Source organism: Hetaerina americana, unplaced genomic scaffold, assembly GCF_022747635.1.
Source record: "Hetaerina americana unplaced genomic scaffold, ioHetAmer1.1.p SCAF_121, whole genome shotgun sequence".
Taxonomy (NCBI): domain Eukaryota; kingdom Metazoa; phylum Arthropoda; class Insecta; order Odonata; family Calopterygidae; genus Hetaerina; species Hetaerina americana.
Genome location: NW_027286304.1, coordinates 655,001 through 672,692, shown reverse-complemented (window position 1 = coordinate 672,692; position 17,692 = coordinate 655,001). Strand labels below are relative to the sequence as shown.

At 37.9% G+C, this 17,692-nt stretch overlaps 1 protein-coding gene across 1 annotated transcript in view; it reads left to right on the top strand.

Annotated features, from left to right (window-relative positions):
* Positions 1-957: 957 nt before the first annotated feature.
* Positions 958-17,692, top strand: part of LOC139685940 (retinoblastoma-like protein 1) — a 16,853-nt gene continuing 118 nt past the window's right edge. Inside the window, exons 1-8 of the mRNA XM_071583076.1 lie at positions 958-1,044; positions 2,083-2,329; positions 4,397-4,617; positions 6,294-6,473; positions 11,133-11,277; positions 13,123-13,241; positions 15,394-15,621; positions 17,529-17,692. The exon at positions 17,529-17,692 is cut by the window's right edge and continues 118 nt beyond it. Coding sequence (XP_071439177.1) covers positions 958-1,044; positions 2,083-2,329; positions 4,397-4,617; positions 6,294-6,473; positions 11,133-11,277; positions 13,123-13,241; positions 15,394-15,621; positions 17,529-17,692 — 1,391 coding nt within the window. The remainder of the gene's footprint in view (positions 1,045-2,082; positions 2,330-4,396; positions 4,618-6,293; positions 6,474-11,132; positions 11,278-13,122; positions 13,242-15,393; positions 15,622-17,528) is intronic.

The following is a 17,692-nucleotide window of genomic DNA, read 5'->3' as shown; positions in this document are numbered from 1 at the left end:
AATCCACTTTAAGTTTACCCAACAATTGTACGAGTAATAATTACTGAAAAGGCCTCTCTTTAAATGTCAATCGAACAGGCGGTAATGGATCACCAAGTATTCCACCGAGCGCTCTTCGCTTGCTGTTTGGAAATCGTCATCTACACTTTCAATTCTCCGAGGACGTTCCCCTGGGTCATCGACGCCTTGAGGATTAAGCCGTACGATTTCTATCGAGTCATAGAACCCGTGATCGCGTTTGGCGGTCAACTAACAAGGAGTATGGTGAAGCACCTAAACTTGGTGAGTCTTAATTGTAAAACAAGCATGTTGGAAGTGTCACAGTAATTGGTCTATGAGTAAGGAAGTTGGTAACAATGAAGGAAGTGTGGCTGGGGTGTAGCTCTGGGTCAGGAAGTTGGTAACAATGAAGGAAGTGTGGCTGGGGTGCAGCTCTGGGTCAGGAAGTTGGTAACAATGAAGGTAGTGTGGCTGGGTGGTTCTCCAGGTTAGGGAGTTAGTAATGAAGAAGGATGTGTGGCTGGGATGGTTGTCCAGGCCAGGAAGTTAGTAATGATGAAGGACGTGTGCCTGGGGTGTAGCTCCAGCTCAAGAAGTTGGTAACGATGAAGGACGTGTGATAGGGATGATCCTTTGGGTCATGAAATTGGTAATGATGAAAGCCGTGCGGCTGGGGTGTTGCTCTAGGTGAGGAAGTTGGTAACAATGAAGTGTGGCTGGGGTGTAGCTCTAGGTCAGGAAGTAGGTAACAATGAAGGTAGTGTGGCTGGGTGGTTATCCAGGTTGGGAAGTTGGTAGCGATAAATTACATGTGGCTGGGGTGTAGCTCTAGGTCAGGAAGTAGGTAACAAGGAAGGTAGTGTGGCTGGGGTGGTTGTCTTGTTCAGGAAGTTGGTAACAATGAAAGACGTGTGGCTGGAGTGTTGCTCTAGGTGAGGAAGTTGGTAACAAGGAAAGATGTGTGGCAGGGGTGGTTCTCCAGGCCAGGAAATTGGTAATGAAGAAGAACGTGTGGCTGGGATCTGGGTCTGGAAGTTAGTAATGGTGAAGTAAGCTCTGGGTCTAGAAGTCAGTAATGGTGAAGAATGTGTGGCTGGGGTGTAGCTCCAGGTCGAGAAGTTGGTAATGATGAAGGGCATGTGGCTGGGTGTATCTCTGGGTCAGGAATTGTTAAAATCATGTAAACGGACATGTCCGAGTGTAAAAGTGATTATTGGATGTACTATTTGGTTTGAACATCCTTTTATGTTTAGACTTGCACATACTGAAGTTGACGTTCTCAAAAAATAATGAGCAACACAGTAGCTAGTTACTATTGTAGAGAATGTTGTAGATGTAAGGGACAAATTGTAGTATTTACAAGGAGAACACATCACTATCTATTCCATTGGATGGCAGAAGATATAGTCCACTGAAAGCTAAACCAATCGCATGAGTGGGAATAAACAAATTACTACCTAAGTGCAGATGTGTTGACAAGGGGGGTCACTGATAAAAGTATGGAGATAGCACAAATGTCTTTCAATTGAAACAATAAACCTTTTTAACAACTGTTTAGTGTGTGAAATTAAGTGCTTTTAATAAATATGAAGTGTTTGAACCATAGGTACTTAAAAGAAAAGTGTGTTTGGTGATGTTTTGAAGCATATTATTATGTTAAACACTGGTTTTAATTAAAATTACATGGTTCCATAAAGAGGGGTTAGTGATATTAATCCATATAATGGTTAAACCGTACATGGTAAGTCTATAGTTCAAAATGCATTCTGTAAGATTACGATTTATCTGCATATTACTTACAGTGGCAGCAGAAACCTATCTGGAAAATGTTCTTAAAATTTAGAAAACCGCAGGAAAATAATTGAAATAATGACTATGCTATTTTGGATAGATTCCTACTTATTTTTTGGCTAAACAAATCTCTTTGGAGACATTTGTTTCTGTGAATAATTTACTTTTTGCAGTCATTGTAACTCTGACCACTGTTTCCCTATTAAATGTTCAGATGTAAACAAGGTAATAATGTGTCAATTGTTTTTAAATCTTTCTCAAACCTTTGCTCGTGGTCACTTTCACTCAAAGGTCGAAGAGCAAATTTTGGAGTCATTGGCCTGGCGGAAGGGAAGTCCGGTTTGGGATGCCATAGCTGAATCCGGACTCCCGGTTCCAACCTGTGAAGATGTCTCTTTACCTGGGCAAATATCATCCGAGTCGCCTAGCGGAATACTGGGGCCAACATTGGATCGGATAAACCTGTCATCGCCGCTTAATATCCCAGCTCAGAGGAGACAGATGACAGAATCGGATAACGACAGGCCAGCCTTGATTTGTAAGTATTTGTCATGTGTTAAGGTTAATTTAAATGATTCACATGTCAGGGTAATGAGGAAGGTCTGTTCATTTCCCTGTGCCTGTTAAACTCAATGAAAAATATTCACACTTAATGCCCCTTTGGTTTTCCCAAGTATCTGAGCCATAGAAAAAAAGCGGTTTGCATTTAAGTTTTACTAGTCATTTCTTATAATCCTTACTTAATGTCTCTCAATTACCAAGACCCTCTAGTTTGTAAAGTTGTTATTACTTGATGTAAGGATTTACTTTAAAACTATTTTCCCAAGTTTCCGATCCAGATTAAACTAAAGTTTTACATTAAAGTTTTCCCTTGTCTTTTCTTTACATCTGTACTTAATGTTTTATTTGCATAGAGCCTGCTGTTTGTATTAAGTTTTTTTAACTGGTTGCAAGGTTTCACTTAAATACAATTTTCCCAAGTTTCCGAGCTGTGCAAAAACTACATTGTGCCTAAAAATGGTCTCGAGTCATTTCTTTACATCCTACGTTAATGTGTCAATTGTCAAGACCATCCTCTTTGTAACAATGTTTCGACTTAATGCATAGTTTCTCCTTAAAACTAAATGTTCCCTAGTATCCGAGCACATTAAACTACATTGTGCATTTAAGGTTTCCATAGTTTTCCTATACATCTTTGTTTAATATATTATTTGATTATTGTCAATACCCTTCTGTTTCCAATGTTGTTTTAACTGTTTGCAAGATTTCACTTAAATACTATTTGCCCAAGTTTCTGAGCCACGCAAAAACTACATTGTGCTTAAAAGTCATCTCTTGTCATTTCTTTACATCGTTCGTTAATGTGTCAATTGTCTAGACCATCTCTTTGTAAAGGAGTTTTAACATAATGCCTAAAATTCTCCACGAAACTATCCCAAGTTTCCGAGCTGCATAAAACACTATTTTGTATATATGTAAGCATTATTTTTTGAGCAAAAAGGAGGGAAGACTTAATTCAGGGACATAAGTTCCAAAAATCTATCCTAAGTGATATAAAAGTGTAAATATTCAATTTAATAATTGTTTTAACAAGATTGCGCTGAAATACTATTTGCCCAAGTTTCCGAGCTGTACAAAAACTACATTGTGCTTAAAAATGGTCTCTAGTCATTTCTTTACATCCTTCATTAATGTGTCAATTGTCTAGACCTTCCTCTTGGTAAAGGCGTTTCAACATAATGCCTAAAATTCTCCACACAACTATCCCAAGTTTCCGAGCTGCATAAAACATTATTTTGTGTATATGTAAGCATTATTTTTTGAGCAAAAAGGAGGGAAGACTTAATTCAGGGACATAAGTTCCAAAAATCTATCCTAAGTGATATAAAAGTGTAAATATTCAATTTAATAATTGTTTTAACAAGATTGCGCTGAAATACTATTTGCCCAAGTTTCCGAGCTGTACAAAAACTACATTGTGCTTAAAAATGGTCTCTAGGCATTTCTTTACATCCCTCATTAATGTGTCAATTGTCTAGACCTTCCTCTTGGTAAAGGCGTTTCAACATAATGCCTAAAATTCTCCACACAACTATCCCAAGTTTCCGAGCTGCATAAAACATTATTTTGTGTATATGTAAGCATTATTTTTTGAGCAAAAAGGAGGGAAGACTTAATTCAGGGACATAAGTTCCAAAAATCTATCCTAAGTGATACAAAAGTGTAAATATTCAATTTAATAATTGTTTTATCAAGATTGCGCTGAAATACTATTTGCCCAAGTTTCCGAGCTATACGAAAACTACATTGCGCTAAAAAATTGTCTCTTTTCATTTCTTTACGTCCTTTGTTCATGTTTCAATTGTCAAGACCATTCTCTTTGTAAAGGAGTTTTAACGTAATGCTAAATTTCTCATCGAAACTATTTTCCCAAGTTTTCGAGCTACATAAAACCCTATTTTGTGCGTATGTGTTATTTTTTGAGCTTAAAGGAGGGAGGACTTAACTCAGGGACATAAGGTCCAAAAATCCATCCTAAGTGATGCAAAAGTGTAAATATTCAATTTAATAATTGTTTTAACAAATTTTTTATTTATTTATGCAGCCATCCAAGGAGAGAGGCACGAGGAATTGCCCACGCCATGTGTCGGAATAACCAACGAGGCCGTTTCAAGCCCTCAGAGTTCAAACCCTGGATCTATAGCCCCTGGGAAGGAGGCAGATGGATCTTTGGTGTCTCCGAAGGTCTACATGTCCCCTACGTCTATTCCGAATGCAGCAGGGAAGCCCAGGAGGACTGGATCGCTTAGCCTTTTCTTCAGGAAGGTCAGTATTTGTTGCTGAAGTGAGTGGAGGCATAGCCAGTTGGTCAGACTGTCTTGTGAGTTGTCAAAATGGAAAATACAGGCACTTATATCCGGACAAATTTCAATTCATGTTTCCTGCCGTATCGTAGTTACACTGTAGGTCGCAATTGGCATTCTTTGAAAGCTATAAGCATCTAGTAAACAATCATAATAACCTTCAAAATGGCCGAGATCTTAAGTACAAATGCAGAGCACAAACAAAGAGCTGTAATTATTGATATATTGTTATATTTCTAATTAGTTCGATTCCTCTTCTGGTACCCAAAAGAACAACTGTTTACAATATTGTTGGAAATGGTCGCAACCAGGATACTGATGACCTTTAGTCTGTGCCCTACCGTGCCCAATGAATACACGAACTTAGGAGGCCATTAAAAACTTCATTGTGTTTTAAAATTAAGCTCCATTTGTGATTTTTCCCCTTCAAAGTACTCTATTCGTTGTAATGGCTATCTATGCTTTGTTCTTCTTATTATTATATATTCCAACTTCATCTTCTATTCATTTCCAGTGTTAAATAATAAAGCACCCTCCCCTTGGAAGTTCTCGATAACAATTTAGGCTTTTTTAGTTCTCTATCATCTTTTTTCTTTGCTTTATTACTGTGTCTCTTGCAGATATCTTGTCCCTTAGTGATAATATGTCCCAAATTATTACATTTTATAACATTTAATGGGAATAGGAAAAAGTTTCAGGGGTTGAGATCTGAGGCAAATTAAGGCAGATGATTGGGGATCGAAGGTGATTTAATTTGAGGGCCAGAAACAATGATGAACGATCAATGTTCTGACTTTATGTTTAAATTATCAAGAACCTCCTCGCTTCTATCCCAAGCACAATTCTTTTTCTAACATCTCCAATATTTTCCCAAGTATCCGAGCCATGTAAAAATACAGAAAATCCTAGGGATAACTGTAAAGTTCAGTGTAGTTTTACATGGCTCGGATACTTAGGAAAATATTGGAGATGTTAGAAAAAGAATTGTGCTTGGGATAGAGGCGAGGAGGTTCTTGATAATTTAAACATGAAGTATGCATGGAAAGAAAATCCAAGAGATAACTGTAATAATGTTCAGTGTAGTTTTACATGGCTTGGAAACCTGGAAAAATATTAGAGATTTTAGAAGACTTGCGCTTGGTATAGAAGCAAGGAGGTTCTTGATAATTGAAATATGAAGTGTAGATGTAAAGAAAATCCTAGGGATAACTAAAGTTCAGTGTAGTTTTACATGGCTCGGATACTTGGGAAAATATTAGAGATTTTAGAAGACTTGCGCTTGGTATAGAAGCGAGGAGGTTCTTGATATTTGAAATATGAAGTATATATGTATAGAAAATCCTAGGGATAACTGTAAAGTTCAGTGTAGTTTTACATGGCTCAGATACTTGGGAAAAGTTGGAGATTTTGGAAGAAGAATTGCACTGGGGATAGAAGCTTTTTGAAGGGGTGGGAATTGATAATAAGAGTCTTAATTGAAGAAAACACCTGTGGAAAGTCAAAAAAATGGAAGGTAGTTTGAATTGGCTCGGAAACCTGTAAATGTTTAAACCTTGGAAAGTTGAAAAAGTAGACAGTTTATATGTTTTCTCCCCTGTGAATGTTCTTAAAAGTCAAATTGTTCATTTTCTCTTGCAGTTTTATCACCTAGCATCGATGAGAATGCAGGAACTCTGCAAGCAATTGGCAATAGACGATCTGCATGTAAGGAGAAGAATATGGACCCTATTTGAACATGTCGTCATTAACCATACGGAATTTCTCTGTGAGAGGCATGCCGACCAGATAATAATGTGCTCGGTATACCTCATGTGCCAAGTAAGTACTCTACGGTAAACTGCAAGTCTTATAATAGTGTCATTATGTTAAAACAGTCATTTTATACTGTGTGTGCGAGGTTGGTCGAAAAGGTTTCTGATTTGGGAATTTCTCCTGAGCAAACTGTTGACTATAGGGCAATGCCATTCAGCACATTAGAAGGAGAGAGCCTACTTTATATGCTTAAATTTTTTCATTGCCTTTGTGTGAACCGGTCGTTGACAACTGGCGATAGAGTCGGGTGACTACATAAGCAATGAGTATGTATGGCATAAAATCATTGTATGGCCAACTGGCCATGATTGGCTCATTGTATGGTATTGAAAAAATTCACATTTGTAAAGTAAACTCTCTTCTTCTAATGTGCCGAATGGCATTGCCCTACCGCTAATGTTCTACCCAGGAAAAATTCCAAGGTCTTGGCACTTTTTCGATATGCAAAACATGTATCGATAAAATTTTTATGCTTAATATCGAAGTGTTTTGCCTATTTACACGTGTAATTGAGAGGTAATTTAAGTAATAGTTTTATTAAATAAGATGTTTACTTCAGTGCTGTGCCAATTTGAACTTCTAAAAGGTCGCAATCGGATATTGAATGCCTTAAATCTCATTGAGTAATAATGTTAACATAGTCGCTAGTTATACTAGGTATGACTTACTTTAATGTAGATGGTACCGCTGGTACTGTTGACTGCGTGTTGCGGTACAGTGATTTGAAGCAACACAACTGTGGCTAGACCTACCGGCAATGCTGGTACGAATGCATTTGTAGACTTGACATATCTCTGTTGTTGACAATAGTTGATGTAGTGCGATAATCGCTATGAATAAGAACCGTTTGAGTTGATAATGGCAATTTTATGTGTTAAATGATAGGACGGTAGGCTGAAAACTAATTTCCCACATGCTTGAAGACACCGCGAACAAAATGGCCCTCAGAAGCACTCGTTGTGGCATGTGGAAGTAACATTCCTGCCTCAAAATGGGTTTGCTTAGGTTTGAGGTCGTTACAGTCATCCAGTGTAGTATTTTGAGAAGCAGATGAAGTATGGAGACGTGTTCTGGTAATACAAGTAGAATGAGATCCAGAAGCACTCCTGGTCTTGTGGCATGTGGAAGTAACATTCCCCTTAAACGCAAATGAGCAGATTTGTGGTTGTTGCATTCATCCTGTGCGGTATTTCGAGAAGAGGATGAAGTATTGAAGACATGCTCTGGTAATACAAGTAGAATGAGATCCAGAAGCACTCTTGGTCTGGTGGCATGTGGAAGTAACATTCCCCTTTAACACAAATGAGCTAATTTGAGGTCGTTGCATTCATCCAGTGTAGTATTTTGAGAAGTGGAGGAAGTATGATGACGTGTTCTGACAATAAAACAGAAGGAGATCCAGAAGCACTCCTGGTCTGGTGACATGTGGAAGTAACATTCCCCTTTAACACAAATGAGCATATTTGAGGTCGTTGCATTCATCCAATGTGGCATTTCGTAGAAGCGGATGAAGTATGATGACGGGTTCTGATAATACAAACAGAATGCGATCCAGAAGCACTCCTGGTCTGGTGGCATGTGGAAGTAACATTCCCCTTTAACACAAATGAGCATATTTGAGGTCGTTGCATTCATCCAATGTGGCATTTCGTAGAAGCGGATGAAGTATGATGACGGGTTCTGATAATACAAACAGAATGCGATCCAGAAGCACTCCTGGTCTGTCGGCATGTGGAAGTAACATTCCCCTGTAACACAAATCAGCATATTTGAGGTCGTTGCATTCATCCAATGTGGCATTTCGTAGAAGCAGATGAAGTATGGAGACAAGTTCTGATAATACAAACAGAATGAGATCCAGAAGCACTCATGGTCTGGTGGAATGTGGAAGTAACATTCCCCCAAGTTAACACACTTGCTTAGGTTTGAGGTTGTTCCATTGTTCATCCGGTGTAGTATTTTGAAGCGGATGAAGTATGGAGACATGTTCTAGTGTTGTGTGCTATATGTCAACATTTAAGCAAGTTTAAACAGCGTGACTATTAAAAAGTGACTCCTACTGACATTAAAAACGTCGTTCAAAGGCCGTTTATGGTGACGATGTTGTTGATAGGTCTACTGCCAATCTGATGGGTGGTAGAATTTAGTGGTTGTGAGCCTGGGAAAAGTCAAAATTGTTGATAAAATGTATTTTTACTGTGTTTTGGGATGCTTACTGAGTTTATGTGACCGATTTTCTGGAACGAGGGGCTATATTGAATTCTTCTCAGTATATATACAGGCTCTAAACACCTCAGATGTTGAGTTTGTCGTGTTTTTTAATGGGTGCAACCTGGCCAACCAATAATAATCTTGCAAATATGACAATACAAAGCTATTCCACACACACAATTCGCCCGCAAACTGGAATTTGAGGCTATTGCGAAAACATTAAGAAATTTGAAACGGATTCCAAAACACCCTCCCCCTTATTCCCAATATGATGCCTTTCAATGCCTTCTGCGGTTCTTATTATGGTTTTCCTGATCAACTCAAGAGAGACACCTCTCAAAGGGTAATAATGATTACACTTTGGACGGTGATGAGGTGAAAGCACAGCTGTTAATAAGTCAAGGGGACACGAGAAAAATCTGAAGAGTTTGTCAGGGAAATGGAATATTAAAAACTTGTTAGACGTTGGGGGAGAAATGTGAGTTAGCCTTAAATGGGGGGTCTATTTTGGAGAATTAATGTATGAATTTGGAACTTAAAAGAGTTGTGTTTTCATGTACTTTGATGCCCTATCTTGCTAATTTGTTATTGTACACAGTCTAAAAGCATGGTTGCATTAGTTCACAGCCTACTCTCATATTTCTCCTTCTCCTCATTAGTTGAGATCATGCGTTTGTGTAAAATTTGCAAGTTTTAATGAGAATATATGTGCTGAAGTTAAAGTTAGCGGCATTTAATGGTGGTTTAGATGATTTGTTCGGAGTTATAAAATGGATGTGTGGTGGAAAATGATAATTTTAAGTGAAAATACTGTGTTAAAACTACATGGGAAGGCCCAAAAGTACCTGCTGTTACCTGGAGATGGCGGTTTTTGGAAAAATGTCACTTTATTAGGAAGTACGCAATTTATAAAGCATATGTATCAAGTTTAAAGATGCCACGTTGTTAAGTATTTGTTTAGCAGCCATCAATAGCGAACGTTTCCGAGTGAATTTGTGAAAATCTAGAGAGAATTGGTCATCTTTACATGTGATACAATACGTATTTTATTAATTTGAAAGGCCTCAAAGCCCCCAAACCAATATATAGTAAAAGCTGAACTGGATTATTCTACTCTTCTGGAAGTGAGTCTCCTTCTCCTTCGTTTATACAACAATAAAATATAATACAATTGGGCAGCAGAGTTTACAAACGAGGCCACAGTACGAGCTGTCAAAGACGAGAACATCGCATTTGGGGTCGACGAAATGAGGTGACTACTCAAAGAAACGATGAAGAAAATCCACAAAGTGATTCAGGATGATGGTCGACTGAAAGAACACGAGCTAGCAGACATAGTAGGCATTTCAAAAAGTGCGGTACATCTCATATTAACCTGAAAATTTGGACATGAGAAAGCTGTGTGCAAGATGGGTGCCATGTTTGCTCACACTCGAGCAAAACCAGTGCCGTGGAGATGTTTCAATCGAGTGTTTAGCAAAGTTTCACAGAAACAAATCAGAATTTTTGCAATGTTTCACTACCATGGATGACATTAGGGTCCATTACTTTACACCCGAGATAAAAGAACAATCAAAACAATGGATTTTAAAAGGGAGAACTGCCTCGAAAGAAGGCAAAGACCATTTCATCTGCAGACAAGGTATCAATTGAGTGTTTAGCAAAGTTTCACAGCAACAATGAAGAATTTTTACGCCATTTCATAACCATGGATGTTTCATGGGTCCATTACTTCACACCCGAGATGAAAGAACAATCAAAACAATGGATTTTAAAAGGGAGAACTGCCTCCAAGGAAGGCAAAGACTTGTTTCATCTGCAGGCAAGGTCATGGTGTCCTATTTTTAGGGATGTACGTGGGATAATTTTCATTGAATGCCTTGCAATAGGAAAAACTATCAACAGTGAATATTATGCCAACCTATTGCAATGTTTAAGGGAAGAAATCAAGCAAAAGCTATCGCATTTGGCTCTAGAAGAAAGTTTTGTTCTATCAAGACAATATGCACCAGCTCATAAATCCGTTATGTTGCAATGGCCAAAATTCATTAATTAAATTTTGAATTACAACCTTATGCACCCCATTCTCCCCGGATTAAGCCCTCTCCGACTCTTTTCTGTCAGCAAACTTGAAAAAAATGTATCTTGCTGGTCTGAAAAGATTTCCCAACCGTCAAGAAGTGATGTTTGCAGTTGACGGCTATTTTAAGAGGAGCAAGACAGTGCTTATTATAAATGAAAGGGTCTCAAACTTATTGAACATCACTGGGAAAAGTGTTTTATAGAGCTGAAAGGAGATTATGTCATGAAAATGAATACATTTTTTTCCCAAATGTTTTCGTGTTTCCTTTTCTGGTTTGGGTACTTCAAAGATTACCTTTATATACACAAGAACGAATGTTAAACTATTGTTTTCCTTAGTGTAATTAATAATTTTCAATGTTCTTTTAAAAGGTAACAAAGAACAGGAGATCGCTGATTGACGTCTGGGAGAGTTACAAGAGACAGCGTCAGTTTGACCTCCAAATGTACACCTCTGTGCTTCTATCAACGTCAACAAGGCAGTTGAGCAATGGCGACATGTTCCCCGTTGACAAAGGTAAGGTCCATGTCATCCCTACTTGACTCGGACAGATATTTCACAGTGGGCTGCTGAATTTACTTGATTTTCTTGATTGGGGAATAGTTAGGGTGCCATTGCAAGCTTCCTTGATGACTTGACTTATTGTCCCTTTGAGAATAGGGTTTTGCTTTTATAGGGAATATGATTAATAGTCTGCCAATAATGGTGCCAAGTCGGGAGTGTAAGGGGGTTGGGGAATAGTTGTGGTGACGTTACAGAAGATCTTTCTTTGCATATGGAGACACTCGACTCAGCTCTTTTGGTCGTCTTTGCAAAGGTCATCGGGAGGATGAGTTTAGCGGCAAATTTATTTCGCATCGCCAAAGTTTCTGTGGAGACAAAGTGTGTGCTAATATCAACTAATAATAATAATAAACCAAGATGCAGTACTCAAACTGATTTTATTCACATTTAATAAAAACCTTTAAATTTAGAGAGAATTTTACTTTTGCCATGATTTCCAATTGTTTTGTTCTTATGATGCTGCCTAGCAAACACTTCAGGCCAAGGCTTTTCTGTGTTTTGCCGGTTTCTGTGTCAATACAGCAAAAATTCACCTTCCTCTCTCTGCTTTGCTCGCTACTTGCAAACGTGAGTTAAATTCTGCAGAGCCTTCCTGTTAGGTTACCTACGGAGGAAAAAGTATCGCAGTTATCGAGGATAAAAAGTAGCACCGCGTAACAGGAGTAACAGTAACATATGTAACAAGTTTCGGGAGCCGAAATAACATGGAGTAACATATATAACAAGTATCGAGTAACATATGTAACAAGTATCGAGTAACACATGTAACAAGTATCGAGAAATATATGTAACAAGTATCGAGTAACATATGTAACAAGTATCGAGTAACATATGTAACAAGTATCGAGTAACATATGTAACAAGTATCGAGTAACATATGTAACAAGTATCGAGTAACATATGTAACAAGTATCGAGTAACATATGTAACAAGTATCGAGTACCATATGCAACAAGTATCGAGTAACATATGTAACAAGTATCGAGTAACATAGATAACAAGTATCTAGTAACATATATAACAAGTATCTAGTAACATATATAACAAGTATCTAGTAACATATATAACAAGTATCTAGTAACATATATAACAAGTATCGAGTTACATATATAACAAGTATCGCGTTTGTCAATGACTGATAGAGTAATGTGTATACTTTGGATAAGCTACCGAAATTACAAATAGAGTAACAAGTATCGAGTACCAAAATAACCGATTGAGGAACGTATATATCAAGTATATGGTACATAAATAACAGATATAACCAGCTTAACTTAATTTACTTCCAGTACAGCCATCTATGTGGTAACATGTTATGGAACAGTTATATCAGATGTCGGCAACAGGTAACAGTGATAGAGTAATTAATGTAACAAGTCAATAAAACAGTTCCTGGCGGCATTTGGTGGAAAATCTTCGTGTTGATATCATAATTGAGCAACTTGGCTTTTCCATATATATAATAAATAAAGTAAATGAAATATAAATTAATAAAATAAAAATAATATAAAAAAATATAATAATCCACATTTAAATGTGGAAAAGCCAATTTGTTCAATTTCCATTTGATATATGTTACTAACTTTGGATACAAAAAAGGTAGATGATGGGTTATATGTGGTAACTGTTACCATAAGTAACAGATACGAAAAGGAAAACATTTTGGAACAAATGTAACAACTCATGGTATTAGAACAGGTAACTAATAAAGTTTCGGGAACTTATGAAATTTGTAACAGATACAGGAAAACGTAACATAACTTGTAATTGTGTTTGACATACTATTCTTCCTTTCAGAAAACCAAGCGGAGGGAAGTTCAATCGAAGCAAGGGGTGACCTTGGGACATTCCACTCGGCAGTTTTCGAACCGAGAGTAATAAGTTTCGCACGTCGCGTTTTTGGCGAATCTGCATTGGTGAGTGCATATTTTTAATTTATTCCAAGTTCTAAATACTCCTCATTATCACTTGTAAAAACCATGTAATCTCCGTCTATGCGTGCATATATGAGATCTGTCCAGTAAATAGGTGAACTGAGGCCAGAAAAAAACTTAAGTTTGTTTAAAAATCAAGTCTTCTATACTCGTATCAATGATTTTCCTGTCTATACCTCCTTCAAAGTACTCTCTCTGTCAATTCGTAGTAATGGTTATCTATGCCTTATTATTATTATATATTCCATCTTCTTCTTATATTCATTTCCACAGTTTAATAATAAAGCACCCTCCTCCCCTTTGGAAGTCCTCCTCCTCTTATTCAAAGGCAGTTCAGTTCTTATTAAGGTTCTTCTTATTTGATTATCATTAGTAGTAGTTTTCTATATCTATTCCTTTCTTGTTTGCTTTATTATTATTTATTTATTGTCTGTCTCTTCTCCGACACACACATTATATTATTATCATCTCGTGTGTGCCCCAAAGTGTCAAATGACATGTAAAATGTCCCCCCCAATCATCATTATTATCATCACATCCTTAATTGCATTTGATATCGGGAATATATATGTATGAAAAAGTCGTAAAATGGGGCTAAGATCTATTAAGAATAATATTAATAATAATAAAGTGGAGGATTGTAATGATTAAAAGGATGAATGGGGTGATTTGAGTTTATTAATTTAGCCGGAAACGACGGCGAACATATTATATCAATGTGCTCTCTGAATAATGTGCTCTGAATTGGTGTGTGCATTGTGTCATGGTGTCATTCATTGGTGTGTTTGTGTGTGTGTCACCATAGATACATCCATGTCCATCCATCCAATCATATCATGTCATTCAATGGTAATAAAATACTGTACATAGTAGTTTGTGCACTGTTGATAATTTACTATAAATTCTGTTCTACACTATTCATCAGCTGACATCATCTCTCGGATCACAGTTTATTATAATATTGACGATTAGATAAGAAGGACAAGGGACCATTGCACACACGATCAATGTTGTATCAACGTCAAACACAGGTGATGGGAATAGGAAGGTCTTTATTAAAGGCCTTTTGCATCTTAAATCTGTCTTGGCATCTTGTCGACCAACCATCTTCAATAAAACGCTTATTCCCCTTAGAAAATGGATTTTTTCTCCTTGTCAGAGTATTATCACCGTATAAAATAGCTTTCAGTACATTTCTCAGTAATTTCTTGATTAATTATACCTACTCACTTCACCAATAAACTTAATATGTTGATTAGATGCTCTGTGATTTCGTCAATATCCATTTTCAGACAACAAACAGTATTAAAAACAAGAAGGGACAACAGGAACTATAACATAAATGGCAAAACCATACACACAGCTTGACCATTCGCCAAAGGATACAGACGGCACCTTAGATTGGTCTCAGAGACAACTAGCAGCACCACTAGGCATATATAGTCTAAATCGTGGCCGCCAGATAGCACCAGTTCACACGTTTATTGTACTGACCAGATATATTTAAAAAAAATAAAAGTCATGATTCAATTTTGCTCAGAGAATCATCTTTGTTGTCACATAACCTTTGACCTTTGATGAAATGCCTTCACAGCCGGAAACGTCATTGTTATGCATTCAAAACAGCAATATTTCGACCAGTGCTATGTTTGAAAGCTCATCCAGACTTGTTCTAATGGTTCTAAAGTGAAATTTTGTTGAAAATAGAAGGGTTAATCCATTCAGTTCATTTGTTAAACATTCAGGTTGTAAACGTTACATAGAAATGTTCACGGTAGCTCTTATTTTTGTCTCTCTGCTGAGGTTTGTGCCCAATCCAATGACGTTATCCTTGTAAATCGTTTGGCTGTATTGAATCTCTCCTGTGGACAAAGCAGGTGATAAATATAAGGGTTTAAATTGCCTGTGGTTTAATCACAAGTGTCATTACAGAAGGGAAATATGACTTTAAAATAGAGGTATACAGGTAAATACCTGTATATTACCCGCTGAATACTCTATGATATATTCGGACTTGGAAAAGAGTAATTTTCGGTTGCCCTAATGATTTCCTTTGCTATTGACTCGAGCAGTAATTGACAAATTTAAAAAACATTGCATTCGAGACTTATTTTAATCATATCTCTCGTTCCAGAATGAAAACCTCAAGCTATCCCCTCTGCCCACTGTGAGAACGCAGTCATCCCTTCGGCTGCAAGGAATTGTGGGAAACGGACGTCTATCTTCCCCGTGTCGGAGGCTATCGGATCACGTCTATGTCCGTTCCTTGGGCCAGCCTCTTCCGACGGCCCCTCAAATCCCTCAGTCCCCAAATACGGCAGCTCGGGGCTTGAGGTTCATCGTCAACTGCAGTCCGACGGAGGTAAGGGGGGTTTGAAATTCAATCGGAGAAACTTCTACTTAATATCCTCCACAAGCTGCCGCGAGGGTGTGTGGCAGGGGGTGTTAGGACACCTCCGGTAATTAAGAAAGAGAGTAAACTGTTGGCGAAAGCTACAAATTTAAACGATCCACAACACAAAACATGGTATTATACTTTCATTCAAAAAACCTTTACAACCTGCAAATGTAACTGATGTCTTTGTAATGTTTAATTTTGTTTCGACTTGTAAATTCAATGTTTTTTGTAGTATTTCTAAGGTTACTTCAGTTTCTTATTGTTATTATGATACCTGATTATGTTAATGGGAAGGAATGAGTATTTGTTGGTGTTTTAACTGTGTTCAATGGAATCTTTTTCTCCCTTGTCTTATCGTATTTGTGGTCCGATCTACTTCTAAGTGAGTGGTGTGTGTGGGGTCATTGTAATAGTTATCCCTTTAGTACTGTCATCCTTAGTTAAACTCGTTTCTTCTGTACCTTTCTTAAGTCTTATGTAAGTATCGCTTGTTCTATTCCTGTTTCAAGTGGCTCCCAATCACCTAAATCCCCCCAAGAAACCTGTATCCTTGGAAATTATTCGGAATTATTCCTTGGCGAAAAATCCGTGCAATCTTTGGGGAATTCCTAGCGAAACAAAGGAAGAAAACTGTGTTGTGTGGGTCGTTTAACGAGTTATTAAAGGAGAAAAAGTAAAAAAAAAACAGGGAAAGAGATGGTTTCGGGTAGAATTACAACAGTAGGCTGAAAAGTATTTTCCCACATGCTTGAAGACGGCAAAACAAAATGACTTTCGGAAGCCCTCCTGGTCTGGGCATGTAATATAGAGGAATAGGATCAAAGAATGCAAAAAATATATATATATATGTATACATACAAAAGGTTCAATAAGTACCCGTGTTTGACGACCAAAGGGCGTTTTCCTAAGGGAAGTTTATGTTATCATCGTGTGCTGCCATCTATCAAACGATGGTGAAACTAATTTCAGACTGATTTAATATAGGTTAGTTTGGATTTGGCAGCCATTCAAGTGTAAGACATGTTTTTTGTGATTTTTGCTTGAAGATGGAAAAAGAGCAGTACTTCAGTTTGGTAAATCACTTTTTGTTTTGTTTTTGGATGAGAAGAGATGCGAGGAGATGAAAGCAAAGTTGGATGCTGTTGGATGGGGACACTTCACTTTGCCATCTATGACCACAGTTAGATATTGGTTAAACGAATTTAAATGTGGGCAAACATCTGTTTTTTATAAGGAGCGACCAGGACGCCCGGCAGACGTGGTTATACCAAGGAAATCATTCAATAAGTCCATGCCATGATTCTCGCTGATTGACGAATGAAAGTGAGTGAAGTAGCAGAGGCCGTGGGGGGTGTGTCGACCGGAACGGCAATTAATATTTTACTACATGAATAGATTGGCAAAATGAAAAAATTGTCGGCCCAATGGGTGCCGCGATTGCTCACGGTGGACAACAAGCTGATCCCGGAGTTGTCGCCGCCAAACTGCATTAACTACGTTATGAATTGCTGCCGTACCCCTCCCGTATTCTCCCGATCTGGCTGCCTGTGACTTTTTCTTATTCCCTAACATGAAGAAATGGCTCACGGGAAAAAAAATTCAGCTCAAATGAGGGAGTTATCACCGAGAGACAGAGTCGTATTTTGGAGAGAGTTCCTACAAATCCTATTTTTTTGGAGGGGTTAAAAAAATGGCCGGAACGTTGGGAGAAGTGTATCTTTCCAATAAGAGGACTATGTTGATGAATAATTTAAATGTTTTTGAAAAAATGGTTTCTTCATTTCTAACACGGGTACTTATTGAACTTCCCTCGTATGTATATATATGTTACAATAATATCTCTCTCTCTCTCTCTTGTCCTTTGTACACAGGACTTGCGTGCTATCAACAGAATGATACAAGGATCCTCGGTGGACACCTTGCGCAGTTCGTCCCAGAGGACAAGGCGTGTTGGCAAAAGACTCCTCGTTGATGACGACACCTCTGTTCCCATCGCCAGCACAGCCAATAGAGCGCCAAGTCGTGGTGCTGGGTG